At 39.4% G+C, this 24665-nt stretch overlaps 1 protein-coding gene across 2 annotated transcripts; it reads right to left on the reverse strand.

The window, feature by feature from the left end:
- Window positions 1-315: 315 nt before the first annotated feature.
- casq1b (calsequestrin 1b) lies at window positions 316-24157 on the reverse strand. Of its 2 annotated transcripts, XM_071459069.1 has the most exons (12): window positions 22662-24157; window positions 7270-7302; window positions 4889-4982; window positions 3615-3715; window positions 3393-3504; window positions 3221-3294; window positions 2740-2870; window positions 2542-2587; window positions 2344-2398; window positions 2144-2244; window positions 1852-1926; window positions 316-1127 (listed from the first exon to the last, which is right to left on the reverse strand). In XM_071459069.1, the coding sequence occupies exons 1-12, from the start codon at window positions 22896-22898 to the stop codon at window positions 849-851; spliced, it is 1338 nt and encodes a 445-aa protein (XP_071315170.1). In that variant the 5' UTR covers window positions 22899-24157; the 3' UTR covers window positions 316-848. The 2 variants fall into 2 exon arrangements, with proteins under 2 accessions (XP_071315170.1, XP_071315171.1); XM_071459070.1 differs by lacking the exon at window positions 7270-7302 and having other exon boundaries at window positions 22662-24148.
- Window positions 24158-24665: the final 508 nt, after the last annotated feature.

The following is a 24665-nucleotide window of genomic DNA, read 5'->3' on the forward strand; positions in this document are numbered from 1 at the left end:
TTATTAGTTTTGTGTCCATAATAATTCATCCTTTGGGGACTATGAATGTCTGTACAATTCAGCCAATAGCCACTGAGATATATCAATGAAGAAATAAAAAGTCAGCATGTTGGCACTAGAAAAGTCAGAGAGTGACTAAACAAAGCAAAACACATTGTTTGGACACCATGAATATCTGTGCCAAATTTTGTGCTAATCTATATTGTAGATGTTGAGATATCTGGCAGAGTAAATGTGATGTGCTGGTGCTAGAGGAAAAGTCAACGGTTCACACTGGATTGAATATTACAACAACAAAGAGCAAGGGTTTGAAACTGTTTTTCTTTTTCATTTTTAATGTGAGAACAGAAACAAATTATATATGTATATATATGTTTTTTATTATCCGATGTTTTGGGAGGTTTCCAAGATTGCACCAATTTTAAGACTGTCCAGTGAGTTTAGGTTTATCCTTTTTAAAAATAGTACAAGAAAGTGTTTGTTTCTTCTCTTCATCACGTAGAAAACATGTCATTGAAACAGGATTACAGTAAATTGGAGAAAATGAGAGAGGGGTAACCCTGGTCTGTGACATTAGGTAGAAAATGTCAGGGAAGTTAGCCTCTGTTAGCCTCAGAGGTGAGAGCTGTTCATCAACAGAGATACAAATCCTCTGCTTCTTTGAAAATCTCCTTCCCTGACTGACAGTAAAAGTTTCCCACAGGGTCTTTATGTTTGTCCCTTATAGGAAACCATACAGGAAGCAAACAGACAGTGTGTTCGCTGCGAGATGTTAGAAAAAAACTGCTACTACTTTTGGGTTTTGCCATTACTGGCTAAATAGTGAAGTGAAAGATGGTAGAAAACATTTATTCATCGTCATCATCGTCATCATCATCGTCATCATCGTCATCGTCGTCATCGTCGTCATCATCATCGTCATCATCATCGTCATCGTCATCGTCATCGTCATCGTCATCGTCATCATCGTCATCATCGTCATCATCATCATCATCATCATCATCGTCATCCTCATCATCATCATCTGGGTCAATCTTTCCAGACAGAACATCCTCAATCCACTGCTCCAGCTCATCAGCTGTGGGCATGTCATCCTGGTCATCCATTTCCATCCACACGCTGTCGGCCTACCGCACAGAAACATTTATGACATCACATCAGGGAAAAACTGGACTGAACTTTAAAGCTTTATCTCGGAGTCTGACCAGAAGTAGACACAGACAGCATTAGAAAACCTGTTAGCAATCAGCTTCTTATTTACACATCCAGCAGACAGAGAACATTAGCATACGTTTAGAGTCATGTTTCTCATCTAAGTGCAAAATTCACTCTCTTTTAGCTCTGTTTTTGGTCTCTACCAACTCTTGAGGGAAATAGCCTGTTAGCCACTAGATGCACCACTATGTTTACCAGCTAGTCACTAACACTGTCTGTTTGCTGTTTGATGCTGAGCAAAAAACAGCTGCCAGCAAGCGAACCATAACCGTGAATTCACAGACTGGACATCTGAACAACAAGCTGGAACTCACTGTAAATCTCCATAAGGCTGAGGGGAGCTGCCGGTTTGGGTGGTAATTCTCTCCGACCAACCCCTTTCACATTATCATATACTTTATTATCGTATGTTACAAAGCATTTTGTTTTAATCTTGAAAGGAGCGCAATGGCGCAGTCATGGAAAGACCATAGCGGCTAAGTGAGCACCCAAAGTATCAGGATAATATCACTAGATTCAAGAAAACTTTAACAATTTAACCTACAATACTACTTTGTTGTACTGAGCAACACCCCAAACAACTTGACACCAGTTTTTCATTTTAGGCTTTTGCAGGGGATGAGAAAGGTTGCTTACATCCTCAACATCAACCACACCGATCTGAGGAGAAGAGAGGTCGATGCGGAAGGTCTTCTCCCAGTATGGAACCAGCTGACAGTGAGATACAGACACAGGGAAGGACAGGGTTAGGTTTATATATTCTGGTACAATGATGAGTGACATTCAGAGCAGTTGTTTTTACACTTTCATATTGATATTTTTGCAAAATAGATTGTGAATAAACTTATCTTAGCTGTAATAATAAATATAAAACAACAATAATGTGTCTGCTAGCTGATATCCAGTTTATGTTGGGGGGGGGTCATACCAAGGGGAAATCGTCAGGGTCGATCCAGATGATGCTGAGGTTGGGGTTATCAGTGTTCTCGCGTGCCACCTCCTTCAGGATTTCCAGGAACTCAAAACCATCTGGAGAAAAGTTAAAATGTCAGGTATGGTGGTGTGCCAGGTACCCTAAAGTATTAGTTCGATATTTGAGCGTCCAACTGATCTAATCACTAATCAAACCTGGGTCATCTTCCTCAGCAAAGGCAACAATGTGCTCTCCATCGATGTCATCCTCCTGTAAACACAAAAAGGGGAATAAGGCAAGGATGTGAGTATATTTCTAGTTGAGGCTGACTGATAAGAAATTCAAATTTTATCAGGGAAAATATGAATACTGAAAAATGTATGACTTTTTTTAATTACTAAGAAATCTCTTACCCAGATCTCATACATGCTGTGAGGCTCAAGCTTCCTCAGAGTGGGCCTGAAACATTAACACATCCAAAATCAAATGTATATTCCAGTATCTAATAGATTTCTTACTTGATTGAAGAAATGCTGCAAAACAAGGTCATCAGCATTAGAATATGTAAATTAAGGTGACCTTCAGCTAATGATATTTTAGTTGGGTCTCACCTGTCATGCTGTTCGATGTATTCAACCAGCTCAGACTCAATGTAGGGCTTTCCTGGAATGGTGACGGGCTCCTCCATGAATGGCTCATAGAAATCAACCTCATTCAGCTTCAGCTTCAGCTTCTTGGCAAGCTGGAATAATCAGACAAACGTTTTTTATACTGAAGATGTTTGCCTGCAAAGTACTGACTTATTTTTTTTAAGGAATATTTACATTTATATTTTAGGAACACACAGAAAATCTTCCAGCTCTTAGTCAACACCAGGACAGCTGGAATCTACACAGATGTGGAGATATGGGCCAGACTTGGGCCGTGGAACCAGAGGGTATACTGGGCCAGAAGTTTCATTTTGCTATCTGTGATATATTCAATTTGCTTGTCAAGCCTACTAATATAAATGTTGGTACTTTGCTCTCCTCTGATATTGAGCTTTTCTAAAATTGAAAACAAATTCCTAAAAAAAACTCAAACAATTCAAACCTTGGGGTCAAATGTGGCAAAGAATTTGACGAAGGGGTGGAACTCCTCAGCAGCATCATCGTACTCAATGTAGTCTGGACAGAGAAAATAAGGGAAAATGTATTATTAAAGAGACCAAAAGTTTATGTGCGAGCGATTTTATATGGTCTGCTTGAAGCAATCTTCAACCTACGAGGAGATCTCTCGCTCTTGAAATAGCCGACCAGCTTGATGACCTCATCGATGTTGTGGAAGCCCTTCAGCTCACGCTCGTTGTCAATGATCTCTACTGGGTCTTCAATCACCTGCACAAGTGCAGGTATATCAGGTGTGTTCAATATATCTATCTTATGTCCAGTTAGAAACATGGCCAGTACTCAAAAACATTGCCTGTTATTGACCAAAAATTGCTTACATCATAGAGGAACTCAACCAGGGTGTCGGCTGCCAGCTCTCCATCATACTCAATTATCTCATTGTCGGCAAAGATGTAGATGCTCTCCACCTCATCCAGACCTGGTGACAGAAAAATGTTTTTATTATATTATTATTTTATTTTATTTTATTTTATTTTATTTTTACAGCCAAACAAGTCATTCCACCATTATACCACAGATTTTATTGGTATATATATATTTTTTTTTTTTTGAATGGACTATTGTAGATAATTACGTGTGTTTACAATAGTTCTTAAAATAGTTCTTAAAAACCTCTTCAATATGTAGGATTATCTACATGCTTGTTATACTACTAATGCAATGTTGTATACGATGCAAGAGGAGCTCTTCTGTCAGTGCTATAAATCAACTTGTTTGGAATATTTGTATTTTCCTTGGCTAACACAATGCTAGTGAGAAATTTCTGAAAGATCAATGCATGATTAGGAGTCTTGGTGATGACTCCTATAGGCGCTTTAAAATGACATATATCTACTGTTGGAGAGATGGCACTAAATTTCAGTGTGGTAATGTTATTTTATTGTAATGAATGTTTTCTTTTTACTTCCTCATGTTATCTACAGCATAACTTGCCATTATTAGCTACCATTGGTGTCCACAGAGCAAGCCCAGTGTTTGTTTCAATTTCAATTTGAATTTATGATTTATATTTATATATTTATGTATGTCACAGCTTCAGTTTGTACTTTTTTACCACTGTTTACACTTGTTGCACTTGTTATAAAGAAGCTGTGATATCTTTGGTGAACACTTGAGGGCACTGAAACACTTGTTTCAGAAATTGTCTACAGTATGCCTCTCACAAAGTCCTTATGTCTTTTTACAGTTTGGACCCTATATTTACCATCAAATATCAGTTTTACATATATTATTAACCAAAGTGTTTTATAGTGCTTAGTGGATTTTTAGTCTGCTCAATTTTTTCCAGGTATACATTAATTCATTCATTAGTGACCAAAGACTAATACTGAGCAGGTGAAAGTTTAAGATCAAGTGGATCTAAAAAATCTTGTTCTGACTATGTGACTGGAGACAGTTGTGTTTTATTAAATTCTATGTTGATTACTGGAATAAAGCAGTACTTGTAAAATTTGCAAAAGTTGCTTAACAAGTTGTGAGATGTGTATCATTTAATCAGCAACATTCAGTAAAAACCACAGAAGAAAGCCAGCCTATCACTGACAAATAGGCTGTTTTTTTCACCTGCTAGGTCAGTAGCTAGCAGCCTTACCCAACTTTTTGGCAACAGCAGAGTCCTTCTTTTCATCCACCAGGCCGAATCCAATGTCCTCATCATCAAGATCATCCAGGACTTGGGCTGCAAGCTGGACAGAGAAACATGAAGAGAGAGGGGTGGGGAGTTGGGAGAAGTGGGGGTGGAGGGAGATAAAGCGAAGGTTGTATTTAGTGTCATATGAGTGTTGATCCTGTCTCTGCCTGATCTTAAGGACTCACTTATCTGTCCATGATAGACATTTCCTAATCTCAGAACTCCATTAAAAACATACTTTCAGTTTCATTTACACAAGTAAACCCTCGGCATTTCATCTCAATTTCAAGGCCTTAAAAGCAAAAGCTTTGGATTGCAGCCTTGCACTTTCTAAATCGGAGTGAAACCGAAGCCAACAATTGACAGCCCCCATAACCGGCATGAGAGGAGCATGGACAGCAGGGTCTCCAGAAGAACAAGAGGAGCAGAACTTGAGCCAACTATGTCCAGGGGAAGAGACGCTGCAACAGGTGTGGTGGAAAAGAGAGGAGCTCACACTTTGTGAATGTAAAGCCACTGCATACATGTGCATATATAATCCCACTTACTGAAAATATACAGACTTAAACATACATCAGGGTTCTTATCTCTCTTCCTATCTATACACATCGATAAATTGTATTTGTCATAGTTATATACAGATGCACACTACCATTTTCCATTTTTTATGGTAAGTTCTTCTCCATTTCATTGCTTTGTCACTCAGTTTAGCACTCGCATAGTATGAAAGGGTGATTCAAATGAATCAAAAGCGTTATGTAGCGGCTTGCAAAGCAGCATTTCAAGGTGGACAACATTCATAAGCGGCCAAATGCCCCGAAGCGCTAGCACAAATAGCTTGTATAGTATGTGTAGTATTATATAGTATGTGCTATGTTGCTCTGCACACGTAGTCTTTAATGCCATCCATTCTTTTGCTCTAAAGAGTCCACATTACCTCATCATTGGACCCAGGGCCAATTTTTCTCTAATCTGGTCAGGATCATTGGCCTATTTTGCCTTGAAACACTAAAGCTAGATAATCACCATGTAACAGCTAATGGGAAAGGTTCCATTCAGACTAATGCTCCTTTATTTTAAAGGGTAAATTCTCCCAAATCAGAAAAAATAAGACTTCTCACACTGAGGTCTGTCTAGCCATGCAGATGGTTTCAGTTTTACCTGCTGATGTTTTAGTTAGGTTAGAGGATTAATTCAGTTCTTATCCTATTTATTAGCTAAATATGACGTTATACAGTCACTAGTTAGCTTAGGTCCTTAAGTCCTGTATTACTTTGAGGTTTCCAGCAGCTAGTTGAGACAGCGGACCCCGTAACACAGCAAGGTGTTGTTTTATGTTTTGGTCATGTATGGATTAAACAAACAAGATATAATTTGTTAATACTGTAAGTGAGATTTTTATCTTTGGACAACCGTAGCTAACTGTAGCTAACCATAAATGTTAGATCCAAATGCTTGGGAAGCACATTCAGGGGAAAGTCTGCTGTAGCTTATCAAGAGCAGATATATGACTGGTATCAATCTTCTCATCTATTTCTTTGCAAGAGGTGTATTCCCAAAATATCAAACTATTCCTACAAAATAACCATTTTTGTTCCATCCCAATACGGGTAATAATGGAGGTGAACTGAATTTCATTTTTGCTGCTAAAAACATACAAGAAAAATAAATAAATAAATCCTGAGACCTTACTGTGATCTGGTCTCATTGTGACTATTTATCACGTGAAACATCATGGCAATTAAATTGTTCTTTTTTAAATTTAAATTTAAAGTTTATTTTTATCAATAACCATGAAAAAAAATACATTTATCACAAAAAAGGGAATCAAAAAAGCATCAAAAATCAAATACCATTTTCTGCCATTGTACTGGGATGACTGCAGAAGTTTCAGAGTCTCAAAAGCATGCCACCAAACCAAGAACCTCAAGCAGTAAATCAGAAAATATGATTTTCTACAATTTGGGTGAAATGACCCTTTATGATTATTGATGGTTGCATAAGTGAATGGATGAATAGGTGGGGGGATGGATAAATGGATGGGCATGTTAAAGTTTGATTAATAGATTAGATGAAAGCTTTTTTTCAATCAAATTCAAACCCTTACTTTTCTTTTTCACAAATATGAAGTCAAACTGGCGCAGCCCAAGCTGCTGCTGCTGTTGGACTTTGAAAGCAGTTCAGTCTTCACAGGTCTGTGATATCTGGTTGTAGCTTCGTGTAATTTCATCTGTTTGAAACTAAACTGCAGTCCAGGAGTGGAAGAGAACAATCAGCAGCGGCAGATGAATCTGTGGTTTGCAGCCCAGCTTTACAGAAACAAAAGGCAAACCTTAACATACCTGAAAGATATTTGCTGCTTGACTTGTGATCAACTGCAAGAAGAGGTAACGCTTTAGGGCAAAGCATAAAAGTCACAGCCTCCAGGTTTACAACAAATCGGAGTGGCCTTCATAGGAGACAAAATAGATCCAAATTTAAACTCTGAGATTGGATGATTGAAGCCCTATTCACACAGGATTATCATTACCTGAGGACCTCACCTCTCTGTGCTAAGTCCATCTTGTTTGCACAAATGAATCTGGCACAAATACCCCATGTCTTGAATCCAATAAATAAAAATCCCACCATAAAGTACAATCCGTGCTTTTTTCTACATATATACCCATCCTACCCATCCCATTCCATCACATGCAAAGACAGGATCTGGTCAGTAAATTTTAATTAAACAAACTTTGCTTTGCAGACTTAGCACCAGAGGTCAGTTCCTACACCATATGAGGTCCTGAGGTAATGCTAGCTGAGTGTAAATAGGTCTTAACAAAATTGTTGAATAATCTGAGTGTAGTGTGATTCAAGATGGAGTTTATTGTCCCACAGAGTGAGAAATTTGCACATCGGTGATTGAACAATTAGAAGCAGAAGAGCACCAAGTTATACACAAACATAGCATTTTAAAACCACATTCTTTGAATATGCAATCAATGAACTGAGCCATGAAATTTTCACAGTTTGTTTTCACTTGCTTAACCTCTGATTGTGCTGCATGGAGTTGTAAACCAACCCAAACTGGACTTGCACTTTCTGGTATGTTCTTGTGTAGTGAATTAAAATACATACAAAAGCATGTTAGCAAGAGAACTGACAACACAACGCCAACGATACTATGACAGAATTTACTTGCCAGATTGAATTTTCAAATGCTGAACTCAAAACCTATTCCCCAAAACTCATACTATACTTCCCCTCCCCATTAGCACAGGGTATGGCCATATTAGTGACACTGGGGTATTTATAAGAGAGGTGAAGTTGTGAGTGCTTGCAGTCAGGTGGGAAGCAAAGCAGGGAGTCCCGCAGCTATATAAGGGGGTGTAAGAAAGTATGTTGAGGAGCAGGAAAGAAGGCTGAGATCCGTTACATATAGAAATGGGTGTGGAAAGAGGAGTGCAGAAGTCAGGCAGGGCTGATGAATGAGAGACACCTGATACGGAAGTTAACACTGAGTGACATCCATCATTTCCTTCAATCGCGCTCCTCAGTTTTAATCCTCACTCAAACATTCTCTCATTTCTGCTTCCTGCTGTTTCTCTCTTTCTCATGATCTCCTCCTTCCTTTCCCTTCCTCCGTGTCCATCTGGATTATTTTGTCATAAATTTACTCTCCTGACACCCGGTCACCCTTCCTCATATGTCCCCTTTGCTATCACCCAACCCTTCCAGAAGTCTGACAGCGCGGAGCCAAGTGAGAGGTCAGCAGTGCAATCGCTTGGCTCCGTCTCGCAATGCCCAGTCACTGTCAGCTTGTCAGGTGACACACGATGAGGGCAGGGTGCCATGGTGAGTTGTCAAAAACGTGCTCTGGGTCCTCGCTGCACTTGGCTGTTGCACCAGATGATGAGCAAGGAGAGGGTGGCAGGTTCGCAGTGCAGCAGAGAGGTCGGATTTCTTGCAACACAGCCGCCCAAATGCTCACTGCCGGTGTATTGGTTGCTTTGATTTAACTGGACTTGACTGACAGGTGTTATTGCTACTGAGTTTGACACGTTTGTCTAAAATGTTTTAAGACGACCTTCCTCATCGATTGGGCTTAAAGCAACACCGCTCTGAGAATCTATTTTTGGAGTATCAAACGCTCAACCCCCGTTGGCTAGAACAGCAATTCTTGCTCTTGCTTCAGTGTTTTGCTCTGCACTGCTTAATAGCACAAGACTATGTATTTGATTTGGTTGTTGATCAGGGATTCCTTCACCAGGGGCCATGATTTCAGCCTCTCAGAGTTCACTCCGATGCCTGCAATCTGTCACATGGAATTATTTCAAGACATTTCCATTCTCCTCACATATACATGGCTCTTTCTGATGCACAGTTCAGATATGAAAAACCTCTCAAGCAAAAAAACTAAAAAACAAATGACAGTCATTTGCATCCCGTCCATCCATTACGTGCATCACAGCTACTCAATGTGCTACAATCCATCCTCTATGTCATTTTTATACCTGCTCATCTCTCTTCACTATCAGCTACAGACGAAGCTGAGCATGGTTGGAAAGCAAGGTACAATCTGGACCCTTTCATCACAGTGCTGACAGCATTGAGAATACCTCTTCACTTCAGGATTTCTACACTCATTAGTAAGCTTGCTGTAAACTCCACACACAACTAATGAGAGGAAATAACTTATACCACTGTTGTTTGGCTGATTGCTGACAGTAGTGGATGCAAATCCAAGTTATTATTTCCCCTTTAAACAAAGACCAACTGTGGATTTAGGTCTGAGCTGAGTTGGGAAGAACAAACACAGCTTGAGAGACTTCCTGTCAATCAAGGAAAATATAAACATAGATTACTTCTCTTTAAGGATCAATGTTTACTGAAAACTAAAACTCAAGGGTGATATGCAGCCAGCTTCTGGCTTCAATATTCTTTCAATACTCTTTGAAATAATACTAGCTGCAGATCTGATAGAATAAGGGGTATCCTGTGTATGGAAACCATATTCCAGATGAGATACACAACTTTACATAAGCCTTATCTTTATTTATTTATCCATCCACCCAGCACTGTCCTTCTCCACTCCCTCGAGACCCTTCCAGAGCCAACTTTCCATGCTGTTCCCTTCTCTGTCATTGGTCTAAATGGGAGTCTTTTTGTGTGGTTGTTTCCATGTAGGCCTTGTGTGTTTCTCAAGTGAACGACAGAGCAGCTGATGAGTCACACGTTCATATGTATTCACCACCTTATGATGTGAGTGACTCAGTGACAACACATGGGACACAAGCACACACTCAGATTGTTGTAGCTTCTACACCAGCTGCAGAGAAACAGCTTGTTTTGCTGCCAGCTTTGTTGTCATTACTTACTTTTGTGTGGTGCATATACTGTATATTTTAATCACATTGTTTGACATTGTTTTTCATTATCAAAATAATATTGAAATAATAATAAATAGTGATTGACCCTATTTCTATTATCCAAAAACAATCCATAGTTTTATAATGCAATCTCCCAGGTAGCCATTGTTTTCCATCTATTTCTGTATGGTATAAAAAATCAACCTGCAGAAACTTGAAACCTGTTTGAAATATAGTCGTTAATGACAATTTGAGTATTTTTTGGTTGGCAAAGATATTGTTGCACGGTATAATGCAGTTATGCGCAGATTTAATTAAAAAATCTAAAATGTGACAATGCAACTAAATGCAAATGTAATTTTGGCAAGAAAAATAAAATAAAATCAGGCAGACAACATCCTATAATGGATTTGCTTGGTGAGTTTTGAGCAATCAATTTTAACACAGGAAAAAGCCAAAGCCCTGCAGTATGTGTGATTTGTAGTAAAAGCGCTGCAACATGCAATACAGAGGGTAATACACCCAATAAAAAGCAGCAAAAATCACACTATCATCTTTCTAAAATTTTCTCCAACATTTGAGAAATTGCTGAATGTGTAAAATGAGGGAACATTAAAAGGTTTTCAAAGCAGCAAGATTTCCCATCTTCCTGTGTAAGCGAGCGTCCTGGGATCTGTGCAAAATTAGATGTTCAGCCAGCTTTTCCCCTTCAGCCAGATAGTAAATTAGTAATGGCTGCTGTAACACATCAGGACGTTCTACACCAGGCTGTTACATAACACTGCGCTGGGGTGGTCATGAAAGATTCATACACAACAGTATCTAAAACAGTCTCTGACTTGCCAGCAGCTAGTGTAACTGTACTGTTTGGAAGGAGATGATCCAGGATTTTGCAAAGAAGAGTTTCAAAGCTAATTCAAATGCCCCTTTAGAAATTAAAAATCTAAAAGAGATCTCATCCTCTGATTCATTTAGCTCAGAGTTTACTATTTTCTTTTTCTTAGCAGAACATAGTCTCATGGGAAATATGATGAAATGCACAGAAAGCTTTTAGAAATCTCACAGGCACACAAGCTGATTCACTACAACAACTTGTGAGGGCAGAAGTGTCTGGGACCATCTGTGAATGACTCACTTTGACAGCAATAAGCCATATTAGAAACATGTCACATAACACTCCCAGCTAATAAACTCAGACTCCTTCCTGCATTTGTCAAGCTTGTTTTGGTGAGTTTTATTAAAGCCTGCAGGTCTTCAAATCAGCAAATGTTCCAAAGGACAAACTGTGAAAAGATGTGTTAACTGACTGATGTTATGTAGATTTGATGGGAACGACTGTATTCACAGAACAATTAGTATTTTCAATGAGATCCTGTTAGTACTAATCAAAAATGTGATATTTACCTATTTCAGATTACATTTTTTTCTTCTTGTACATGTAAATTTATCATTACCAAACTCTATGGTGACATTTCAGTGTCCCAATGAACCCCATCAGTTAGAAAGCATGCACAATCACACACATTCACCTGAAATTCACAATGAAACATTTTAGACATCTCACAGTAAGAAAAGCACATGTGCAAATTACACATTTAACAATGACTAAACTTTTTTCAGCTGCTTGAGTTTCAGGCAACATTGTAGGCATTGTAGGCAACATGCTGGCTCACTGTCATACTATCATGACTTACAGGGACACTTGAATAGAACAAAGCCATTATTGATATTCTTGGTATTATTGGTGCTTTTCCTGCCACAACAAGTCTGCTGTGAAAAAGAGCTATAGAATAATCATTAATTAATTATTAAGTATACATGTGCTTATGTAAGACATGTTGACACGATGCATGTGTGTGAAAATGGTCTGTCATAGTCAATATATCCCAAGGTATTTTTACATTTATAAAAAATTCATCTAGCTGTACTGTTTCTCACTCTGTGTTTTAGCCATGCTAGCAGCAAAGCTCCAGGGGTACCAAGCCTGAAGAGGTTGTGTGATTACACTTGGTCATGAGAGGATTAAAATACAGTTCATAGCCACATATTTACAAGTCAAAAACTCATAATCACTACAGCTTTGAGAAGACATGAATACAGCTTTTGTACACTTGCATGGTGACTACTTATCATTACTATCAATAACACAGTGATGCAGAGCACTTGATGCTCTGTACTCTCAGACCTATCTTTATTCAGGTCCATCACTTTGTGGAATGGAGATGTAAGTCAGGGTTTCCACATCACAAAATTCATGTTTGAATATTTCATCATGTACCTTGATTCCCTGCATTTCCTTGACATTTTTCTTCCATGAATAAATGATATGAAGACATTCCTTGTTACAGATAAGGTAGGAAGGGGGAAAAGAACACTAAGGATGGGGAAAAAATATGTTGAGGGAGAAAGTGAGCACAGGGTCACTTATAAATTATTATATGCAAGCAGGAAGTACACATATTGGAAGCACTGCATATCACCTGATACAAATCTTTTGTAATTTTATTTGTGATTCACAATAACTTAAAGTACATTCATTTAAACATGGTAAGAATGATACTCTCACTTCTAGTATAAAGTCCTGAGGACAGGATTCATTAATGAGACCGTCCACCCAAAAAAGAGCAACAGCATCAGCAAGTCCACCAAAATTAGATATGAATACATTCAAAAGACAAAGCCATCTAGCAGCTTTAATTTAAAGGTTAAAGGTTCAGTGACAAAAAGACATGAATTAAAGTTATCCACTCATAAATATAGTTTTCGTTTCAGACATATTCAATTAAAACTTTTATTTGCTCTTTTAACAAAAATACACCTTCTCCAAACTCTTATGACTGTCAGTCAGTCAACATTGCAGTGGGAGGTGTGGAGGTGAGGGGACGGGTGAGGGGTAATGGGGGTAAATTTAGCATGACAGAAACAGTATGTGGATTCTCTGCAATGTACCATGGGAACTATTTTGGCCAGTGGTTGGGAGATGCTGACAGGGCTCTCACTGAGCTAAATTTGATTTAAGTTACATATTACAATTACTGTTATACTATCAGTTATTTTTTGATGTTATGCATTCACATAATTTTCTGTGAGCACACATTCATTTTTCATGTAGTTAAAGGGCCCTGTAAAGGTAAAAAAGTAACCCTGATGATGTCATTGTGATGTCATCAGGGCCACATCATCTTCTACAATAGGAAACCCTGCCTTATAAAATGGAAGTGGAGTTTAAAATATCTGAGCATTTAGGAGGCAAAAGGGGTCTAATGAAGGATGCTAATGTGTTATTATGGGAAGTGTAGTAACTAGTGTTTTTTTAGGTTGTAGCATGATATCTCAGTCTCTACTGCTTCAACTTTGACCATTCTCTTTTTTGAATCTCTTTAGAATCCCCCAACTAAATGGAAGTGCAATACAAAACACTAAAATAACATTTTGATACTATACACTGTATTTGTTATCTGTACTTGACCTTAGGTTTTATTTTTTATTGCTATACCGTTTTTTTATATTATGTGATAACCCTGTAATGGACTGGTGACTTGTCCGGGGTGTACCCCACCTGGGATGGGCTCCAACCCATAACAATCTTAAGGATAAGTGGTACACCTAATGGATGCTATAAAGATATATGCTTTATACCACTTTAATGTTTTTGATTTAGAAAAAGAAGCAGATCATTTGTCATTTGTATGGAAGGTAATCTCACAGATCGACCCAGGTAGCACGTGAACATGTGTGAACATGTAGTTTTTAGTTATCTGGGAGGCAACATATGCTGCAGATTTTGTGACTCACTTACAGTTTGTGGCTTATGTTAACTTATGTTTGTAGGATTGCATGCTGGCACTAACAGATTAGGTAACAGTTTAAACTACAGCTGCGTGTAGACTACTGCACAGCAGAATGTCTTTTGGGAAAAACAGAGTAAGTTGATATGAGCCACTCCTCCCTGTTGCAGCCACACTTCAGATCTAGCGCTGTCAACAGCTGCCTGGTGGAGCACTAGCAATGATGAAGCCATTTACTGTTTTGCCAAACTAGGTGTGCAAATGTACTCTGTGGAGGCTGAATATGAAAATTCACAACCCTGTTCATCTGCAGAGAGGGACTTGCTTCCACTCCGATTATACTATCATATGCTCATAAAATAAATTTTTTTTGTACAAAAAAATCTACTTGAGAGCAGCAGTTCATCATATTCACTCTCCTGAATTGGCAAAAAGACACAAAATACAAGTATCATATTCCTACTGTATATCCTCAGGTCATATACATTACTTATCACACAGATGCATAGTCATGACTGTGATTAATGAGATAGATGTCTTGCTTTGAAAGGCAGAACAAAGGATAACAACTGTGATGTAGAAAATAATGTTTGGGATAGTTTAGCACTATCAAATTCAGCATTTAACACTGGTGATCCATATTGTGACAGTGCATCAGGCAGCAAAATATATGGTTTCAGCAGCAGCTGAGACCCTTGAAATCAGTAGGCGAAAGCTTCTATTATTAATCTACAAACAACAGGTGGATTTTGACACGGAACAAACTGGATAAGGCTGAACTACAATCTGACCGGCAAACAAACATCTTCACCCGTCAACGCTGATGAGATGTCATCACGGAATAACATCAAGGACACTTTATCTAAACATAACCCCTGTCACATTTAATGATATCATGTCTGACAGATTACTTCTTCATTTAGTGCCACTTTCACACTATTAATTAGGAGATCGAGGAGGAAAGGTAAGAGGAGACCTATCAAGCCGTGATGTAGCTCCCACACAACTTGACAGCAGTGTCACTTAATGGAGGGAAATCTTAAGTATTAACAGCTGTGCTGCATAATTGAGGAAAAATTAAACTGGTCATCTGGAAAAGAATTAAATTTCCTCAATTTATATACAATATAATTTCATTGTAAATTTGCCCTGAACTGTGTGAACATTGCTCCAAGATTTGGCTTCATTTAGCATGCTTGTATATATTGTTTGGACTCTAGATCATTACACCATCACTAGGAGGAAGAGGAGCCCTTTAAGATACAGGACGGACTCATTGTGTATCCTGGAGGGAAACAAAGTGGCTTGAGGCAGAAGTACCTAATCTGCAGTTCATGAGGTAAAGGGGCCGTGAGGAGTTGGCCTGTTGGCCCTGCCTGATCCAAGATAACTTGAGGTAATGAGATCTGATCCTACTTATACGTTCTGGAGGTGGGGTGTCAGTGTCATTGGTTCAAGGGTCGTTGTATAAAAAGGATTAAGTGCTGTCAGCAGCTGATGTTTCAATGTTTCCAGCTGACTCGTTTATAAATGGGAATCTAATGAAAAGAGTCTTAAATACACACTTGATAGCTGTGTGTGAGTGTGTGTGAGTGTGTGTGTGTATATATATATATATATATATATATATATATGTATATATATATATAGGGAGAGAGAGAGAGTCCTTCTGTTTTCTGTTTAGCAAAGGGGGAGGGGGGGGTCAGCCAAGGACACACAAAGAAACACTGACGCCATCATAAACTGAGGTATTCAATATATAAAGGTACAGTTGTCTTCATCTCCTCACTTTCTATAAATACGTTATTACTTTCTAAATACATTATAAACGACCCTGTAATCAACAGCTTGGAGTAAAATCTGTAGTAGCGTTACCTCTGTACAGACCTCCAAATACCCCTTAGGAACAGGGTCAAGAGAATATACATATACATTTTGTGAAGAAAAGTATGCTAGGATTACAGGATTTTGCAAATTGCAATGTATGGTGCAGGGAGAGTTAAGATGAAAGTATTTTCTCAAAATCACAATTTGTAAGCATAAGTAGGATACATGAATAGGCTGTAGGTCTCTTTTTAAATCTATCTTTTTTTATGTATTTATAAGTTTTTTAATACTTGACATAAAATTAGATTAAATTGAATTAAATTAAATTCAGAGGAACATCAAAAGGTGGCCAAAGCAGTGGGAAATTGAGTTGTCTCAGCTGGCTAAGCTATTTTGGGCTATTGCCTGAAATAGCTCGTACAATATTACCTCCCTCTTCCTCTCACTCCATCAATACCATCCGCCACCATTAAAAATGTAAGTGTGAAATTTATTGTGCCGGTGAAAGGAGGAGGGCTCCAACAGTCAGTTTGGATAATGGTTACCACAGCGACAGTCTGACCTTTTCCAAGATCTCTCAGTAGATGGACGGAGATTAGACAAGACAAAGCTGAAGCCTCCCTCAAACCATGAAGCTTCACTGCACATTATGAGACCACGTGTTGACTCGCCTCGCATCCACCTATGTCACCTTTCTCAGCTGACATAATTTTATGTGACCGGGCAGAAAAACATAGAAAAATACAGTCTTTTTTTATTTACCCTGTGTCTTTCTTTTTTTCTTGGTACCTGTGACTTTTTCTCTCTGCACTAGCGGTGTCATTGAATTAAGTCTTATTTTACTGCTCCAGTCGCTGTGCTGCTCTGTAAGCGTTTACAACCACACTATCATCTCTGTGAGGCCATGCTTATGCACGGCACTGCTCTGTGCTAAATGCTAACACTAGCGTGCTGAAATGCTCACAACGCCAATGCTAACATGCTGATGTCATTCCTGTCATTCATATCTTTGATTTTCATCTCTATGATCCTTTAACTTTATAGCCAATTTGCCCAGGGACTGTATTTGAAGGCTATTTGAACGATTTGGCTAAATTTGACACATTTACATCGTAATAACTCCTGTAACCCCACATCTTTTTGTATGAACTGTATATCATGCCTCTCTGGGTTGCAGACAGAGTAGTATGATATTACAGAAGGGATGAATAACATATCTGTCTGTTCGTACAGTTTACTCAATGGTACACAGGGCGCCATAGCAACAATGTATGTGTGTATAAGGTGGGAGAAGGGCAGTGTGCCTTGATGAAGAGCGTGGTGAGTATAAGATCACTGCAATCTGAGCTGCGCAGTGATTGATGAGTAGGCCTAGGAGCATTTACAGTATGCCAAAGGTCAAAGTTCAAACAGTAGGAGAGAAAGAGAGAGGAGGAACATGCAGGGAAGCCAAAAAGAGGTTTATCGGAACCAACATTCTCAAAAATAGCTGAGGACCTCATTCTTTCATAATTCAAATGTCATATTTTGTAATGTGTTTATCCATTCATTTAGGCTCAGCCCTTGGGGTATGGTTGTTCATTTTGCACCCTACCTTTAATTCTTTAATCATATCTTTGGAGGAGTTCTGCTTCGTAATGTTTGGTCTGAGTCATAATGCTGACAGATATTTTTGGCTAAACGGCTGCAGGTGAGTTCGACTGCGTTTTTATCTTATGAACAGCTCATCGCGACTGTCTCATCTATCACCTCTGTACCTCCTGAATTTGCTTCCAGTTCGTTAAACAGATTGCTGTTGTCACATTGCACAGACCTAACATTAGACAACTGTGATTACACTCCCGGATATTAAATGGAACAGAATAATTGCACAGTGAGAGCGATGTTGAACCCTGTTGCTAAGCCAAGCATGGAAACCTTCTTCAAATCCTCCCTTTGTCTCCTTCACATCACCAAAAAAAAAACCAAAAACAATGCGTGCTTGTTGTTCAAGCAAACATACTGGCTTCTGGGAACCAACATACAGACTAGTGTCATGATGTCATGTCATGATCTGCCCCACTGTCCATTTGTATTTATATGGAAGTTATTCCTCAGCCTTCCACCAGATGCCCTCGGACTTTCCCTCCTGTCCCGGGCACCTGACCTTCCCCGCCCACTCACACACCTGTTTCCAGTTACCCAGTTATCCACCTGCCCCCTGCCAGAACATAGTATGTGATGCCATGTTGTCCTTCATGCTGTAGACTCCTGTTTTTGCCGCCTTACCTGTCTGCCTGCATTTGGATCTGCTGTGACAGGTAAGAGTTTTATATATGCGAAACTGTCTTGTAGACAGTGTTGCACTGTAGGGAGGAAGTATGTAACTGGATTAAAATAAACTTCATTCGGTGAAGCCAATGAAAAAAACAGGTTCAGCTGCGATTACACAATATAACTTGGCTAAGCTGTTAATAAAAGAGCAATAATTATGGCAGCAACCTCATTTATATGAATTAGTTTTTTTCACTTGACGTAAGCAGAGCTCAGCTGTTTCATTCATGCTTCACAATCTCTGGCTCATTCACCAGCTATGTTGCTGTCAGCTTACTAGTAACATCCAATCATATTCTTTCAGGTGTTTAGCGCAGCCACTGTAACCTGAAACTTACTTTACTTTGCTGATATGATCACACCAACCCTGTTTACAACCACCCTGACCTCCTCCTCCTAATGTGCTACATAACTAAGATCTAATATTCATGTATGTATTTATCAAGGGAGGCTTTTCGCTGCTGCTTGGGAACTTTGCTAATAAATATATCTGTATAGGCATATTTATGGTCATTTCCTTGACATCAATGTCTGTGATTGAAATTTGATTATTTGTTTTTTCTAGAAAAGCTCTGTTTTGAACAGTTTTCATCTTATACTTTCTGTTTTAACACACACCCATACTAATCTGTACCGCTGTTGGTCTACATTCAAACAGATTCTGTTGTACAGTATATTTCAGCCTGCATGCAAAACAGTGCCACAACTCATTCACATTATAAAATAAACTAGTTTATCAATGTATCACTAAAATGTACAGCAACAGTCAAAGATGAACTTGTCATAACAGACAAGAGGAGACACTGGATTATGTTTCACAGACTGAGATGAATCCAGCTGGGGTCAAAGGTGACATGTTGTAAATATTTTAGGAGTGACAGGGTAACTCTTTCCACTACACTACCTCTCTGAGTGGAAAATGGTGAGTTTACTTTCGGACCACCATCGTCACCCTGAAAAACCCAGAGTTAAACCTGAAGGTACCTCTCTAACCCCGAATCCTGCTTCGTAGTACAAGCTTCAGGAGGTTTTCCTGCCAGGATTTATGTTGTCTGCATTTTATACTGTTACTTTTAACCTAAACAAGTGTGCTGGCATGATCGGTAGTTTACATATCACCAATAGAGGGCCACTCAGACAGAGCAGACCTCCACTAGTGTCAAACAACATAACCAGGCTTCAGAGAAAAAAAATTCAATTTTATAGTAAATGACCTGGATCTGGCCCAAAATTTAATGGGTTCGTGTTTGACCCAGGTCCCATCCCTCCACCCAATTCAGTGTAAATTGGTTTAATACTTTTTGCCTAATCCTGCTGACAAGTAAACAGACAGGGGTGAAACAATAATCTCCTTGGTGGAGGTAATAAGCATCTGTATGAGCTTTGCAACAACTACACACAGCTCTACAGCAAACTGAAGACACCAGAATTCACACAGTGCTAGCATCAACCAACATGTTACCGCTGTAATCATATCTTCATAATTTCAAGGTCTCAGAAATTAAAAAAGGCTTGCTTGACAGCAATGCGATCTTGAATTTGTGTAACTAGTCTTAAGAAGTTTCATCAGCACTCTGGGCCTGTACTCCTAAAACTGGTATTCTTGTTGTCAAGCACCTGAGTCATTTACTTCTTAGTGATATAAAATATGTGATGATCCCATAAAAATTTTTATATCCATGCAAAAAAAAAAAAAAAAAAAAAAATTGACGCCTACAGCATTTTTCCTGTAGACTAATTTGCTAAATTTAACTTGTTCTGTTTCTGTTCATATGTTGGGTGTCACAGAATAAGCTGTGGTTTGAAATAATAGGGAAATATAATACATTTTCTTGTTTGTCTGATAGTATAACAGTAGAACAAGGGGAATATTGTCAGTTCTAGTATGTCATAAGAAATATATATATTTAGTATTTTCATACAAACTGAAAGAAAACATTCATTTTCATTATGTTGTCATGATTAACATAAACGGAAAGTATGTTGTCTCAAAGTAGAGGCATGTGAATAACACATCCTATCCTATAGGTACAGTCCAAGCTTCGCACAAAGGTAGTTAGGATTTGATTCCCTCAGCTCTGCACTTAATAATTCATACTTCCTCATAGGTGGTAATGACCTACTATTTTAAGCATCTGCTCTGAGCTGAACCAATCACCAAAGGATCACAACTGGCAGGAAGTCAGTGACAAAATAACAGTCCAGCAGGGAGCTGCTCCAGTAAGCATCTCTTTCTCAAGCCAAGAACCACAACTTGGCAGCACTGATAGGAAATTGATCAGATCCAATGTCTTGTGTGTGTAAATGATGGTTTAGGACGTCAGCCTGCACCCAGTGGGGAATGTAGTAATACAAAACAGAACAGTGTGTGTTGCCTGAGAGAGCTGACAGAGCTGAGTGAGCAGCAGTTGAGGTGAGAGATGGCCCTAAACTCTCTGTCCATCCCAGGAGGGTGTTTAGCCTCTTGCTAAGCATGCAGTGTTGTCCTGGGCTATTTACAGAGGTGACTTATGCAGGCTAGTGTAAAGTACACTCTGCCTCTGTAAGAAGACACTGCTGCTCTGACAGGCAGAGGATTGGTGTGGTGCACTGGCTGACTGTGGGGCCCAGGTGCAACCACTGTGGGCTGGCTGGTAAAAAGTGCTTTAATATATATATATATACATATATATAATCCAATAAGAGTTTTCAGAAGAGCCATCGTGCATTTACTACTGTTGACTAATTAGCAGCACCACCAAGAGTAAGTGCCTGGCTCAGAGGCTCCTCAGCAATTGCTGTTGGAAGAGGGAAGATTCATTTACTTTCCCCAAGTGCAGGCAGTATGGCCTGTCCTCTATTTACTAGAGCCACTGATTAACTGCCAATTAAACTAAGCTGTAAATATGATGCATCACATCTGCAGACAAAATCAACAATGCAGCACTTGTATGTCATGATAGCATACTAACAGACTATTGGAAAATGTTCTGTTAAATTTTTATGGTCTCGGATTTCCATCAAAAGATTGGATGAATAATGTGACAACTGTAGGATTATGTCTACAGTATGCACTCACTAGATGAATGAGGGTCATTGTGTTTATTGAGTATGTGCGACGTAAGCCTTGAGTCACTTAGATCATTAAAGTAAACTAAAATTATATAACTAGTGTAAAATAAGTAGGTCACAGAAATGCATTAATTTGACTTCAGCAACAATCACCATATCACCTGCTGGCGAGTGAAGGACTTGTACATTAGAAAGACTTAAGTAATGTCCTAAATGGGTTCGTGTGTTTGGTGTAGCTGTTTGCAGAAACACATCATCATTTGACTTGGGTTTGACTTTATTAATTTCCTGGGAAACCACAAAGCTTGCAAATTGTGGACATTAATGATGTTGTGAGGCTCTTAGCACTACAGTATCTTTATGAACTGGGCTAACCAGAGTAGCTTTGCGGGGTGAAAGGCCAGGGAATGCCTGAATTAAACTAGCGTTGTCTGGAAAGCAAATGTGTTTCTGGCTATTCTGAATGACTGCACTCCAGGGGAGGGCAAAATGCCTGTAATTATAAAGAGGGGCAAGAGGTGATTTCAGGACTCTCCTCAAAGCCCTGTGTCCTAAAAGAAATGCAATTACTGCCTTGATTAAACCAAGAGAATGAAGTGCTACATTTATCTACTGCACCGCAATCACTTAGAGATGTTTGGGTTCAATGATGGTCATACAAAATACAAGATTTTGACACCAAAGCCCAGAGTTCACAAAGTAGTTGTATATAAACGTAAACAAGACAGGGTTTCTCCTTAAAGGCGTGCATAGTGTTGCATGCATTTGAACACATGGAAGTTGTTGTTTGAGGACTTAAGAAGAGACCTTGAGATTTTCCTCAATGTGAAAATGTCTGTTCCAGAAAGTTGCAAAAAGTTAACAAACAGACACCAATAATTTAGCCAGCCATGGTCCAGTTGTTATTAACAATGCTACATTTTTCATTTGTTTTCAAATGCAGGTGAACAGGTTGTATTATTCGGGTTGAATGGGTCAATACAAGATGGCCCAATCACAACTTAACTGGCAATCAGACAGCAGGTGTTCACCCATCAGCTGGCATTTACTTCCCTCCATCTTGCTCCTCCTGATTCCCATTCTCCAACCTCTCTCCTTCAGGTCAGCATCTATACAGTCACACTCGGCAGCTTGCCATACCTGAAGGTTCCACGAATCCCTCAACACGACCCCGCTGAATTCACTGCACTTCTTCCCCTGTTTGCCTTCCTTCTCATCTGTCAACAACTGTAATCCTTCTCATCTGAAAACCTAAGTGCAAAAGCCACAACTGCATCCAGGATTCCCCAACTGGAGCCAAATTCTCCTTGTGAAACCTTTCCCTTCCTTCCCCTCTTCCCACTGTGACCCTTCCCCCACATGGGCAACAGATCCATCCAGTGTCATGCTCTGGCGGAGACCCACCTCCAAAGCCAGCTCTTCTATCAGAAACTGCTTCATGGCACTGCGGTTCCCATCCACATTTTTGTGGTAGTAGATCACCATCACATCATACTTCTTCATGATAGACTTGTAGTTCTTGGCACTGAGGGCATGGACGCGATCTTTTCCATCATACTCGGGGATCTCCAAGCCCTTCTCCCCCCAGGACAGGGTCCCCAAAGAGAGGAAGACCCCCAAAAACACCCAGCCCCACTTCATGGCTATCGTCACCTGGCGGACGCAAGAATGCCTCTTCTCAGAGCCTGAACTGTTGAGGTGGGGTAGAAGGGGGAAAAAAAATATACTGGAGAGGTTTAACGTTGTCCCTAACGCAAGTTGATGTCAAACAGGGAGAGTTAGGAACAAAGTCTGCTTCCTTTCCCCACCGGCTAGAGAAGAGCAGGTCCAACAGTGACACCCTCCCTTTAAAAAAGACCCACACGTGGTTTTTGCTGACGCCACTGCTTGCAGAAAGGGGTGGAGCCCTTTTTGGGGACGCCAATTGGTATGTGAGTAGGCAAGACACTGATCCCACGCGTCCAAGAGCAGTGCAAGAGGGGCTGCCAAAAAAGCAGGACAGACACTGAGAGTGATGGGGTGTTGGGGGGCATCTGAGCAGTGGTCAGAAAAATAGCAAATGGGTGGTAACATGGGAGGAGCCATGCTTAGGTCATACGGCCACCTGTCTGAAGCCGTGGCTATGAAAAGGGACAGTGGTTGTGTTGGGTGTTTTGGAGAGTGGACAGTGTCTTGGAGAACTGAAGGTATGGATGGATGTACGATGAGAGCTTGAGGAAAGAGGAGCTCCAAGATGCCATTCCCATATTAAGTTTTGCAGAGGAGCTGGACTCTTGCTAAAAATAAGGCCTCAGCGAGACAACGACATGGCGTCCGTGGAGTCCACGTAGAGGGTCAGAGGGTAGATGTGCTCCGGTGGCACAGGAGGACGGAGAGAAATGGAGACACAAAGTAAAGCACACACTTGTTTGTGACTCCCATCCAGCCTAACTTTTTCAGTTTGTTGGCTGGTTTCCTATATCACAACAGAAATTTAAGTTTAAATTCAAAATTAATAAAAAAAAAGGAAATTTATTTCTGTTGTCAGGACTTTCCTACAAGAATCCGACACAACTGAAACATATTCCCAAGATACTTTTTAAGGGTTAGCTGGAATTTTTAGTCTATATTGTTTATCTAGCCACAAGTAATAGTCTTGTGTATTGTGTTTATGAACTTTGACTCAAGGAATGACAATGCCATTTGTTGTTATTATACACAGTACATCCACATTGCTTTTGCTCTTTAAAATGGTTACCTTATGCTATGTCAGTAGGTCTAAATAAGACTTCCAAAACTATATTAAAAAAAAACGGAAAACATTGTTAAACTTAATTCTTTGGTGAAATAGTAATTTGACTCCAACTCTACACTTACTGTATTCTGCCACAACTCATGACCTTCATCAGTTGATAACGTTTACTCAGTTGTCATGGAGATAGTTCATTTGTCATCACAACTCACGTGACCCAAGTATGGAAATAAATTTTTAAAAAAAGAGTTTTGCAGTAAAAATCCCATTCCTCTTCTCAAATTTACATGTTTTACATTCATTCATTTGGCAGACACTTTTATCCAAAGCAACTCACAAGTGAGGGACATCACTAAAGGTTCGATCTTTTGTTGTACACTGTACCTAGTTTTTCACACTATAGAATTAAATCCATTACATTACAAGAAGATCATCCCAAATTGTGTGTTAAATGTGACCTGCAGAATCAGGCATTTCCCTCTATGTCCCTCAACCAAGGGAGACATTTTCAAGATAACATAATAGTATCACAGATTAGTGTTTTAAGGAACATTGGCCTGTTACGTATGTCATATTTCAGCACACCCATCAGGCATGCATGCATGTGGAGTATATTTTGCAAAACCTGATCTGAGTGGAGAAAAGAGATGGAAACATGGAATGAGAGAGATGTAAGC

The sequence above is a fragment of the Trachinotus anak genome, unplaced genomic scaffold (assembly GCF_046630095.1).
Source record: "Trachinotus anak isolate AG129_WGS33_773 ecotype Australia unplaced genomic scaffold, CSIRO_AGI_Tana_v1 ptg000023l, whole genome shotgun sequence".
Classification (NCBI taxonomy): domain Eukaryota; kingdom Metazoa; phylum Chordata; class Actinopteri; order Carangiformes; family Carangidae; genus Trachinotus; species Trachinotus anak.

Coding starts and splice junctions, on each gene's coding strand:
- casq1b (XM_071459069.1), bottom strand. CDS start 22,898: ATGAAGTGGGGCTGGGTGTTTTTGGGGGTCTTCCTCTCTTTGGGGACC. Junction 7,303..22,661: donor TAGAAGAGCTGGCTTTGGAG/GTGGGTCTCCGC, acceptor CTCTTCTTGCAG/TTGATCACAAGTCAAGCAGC. Junction 2,871..3,220: donor TTGCCACATTTGACCCCAAG/GTTTGAATTGTT, acceptor TGATTATTCCAG/CTTGCCAAGAAGCTGAAGCT.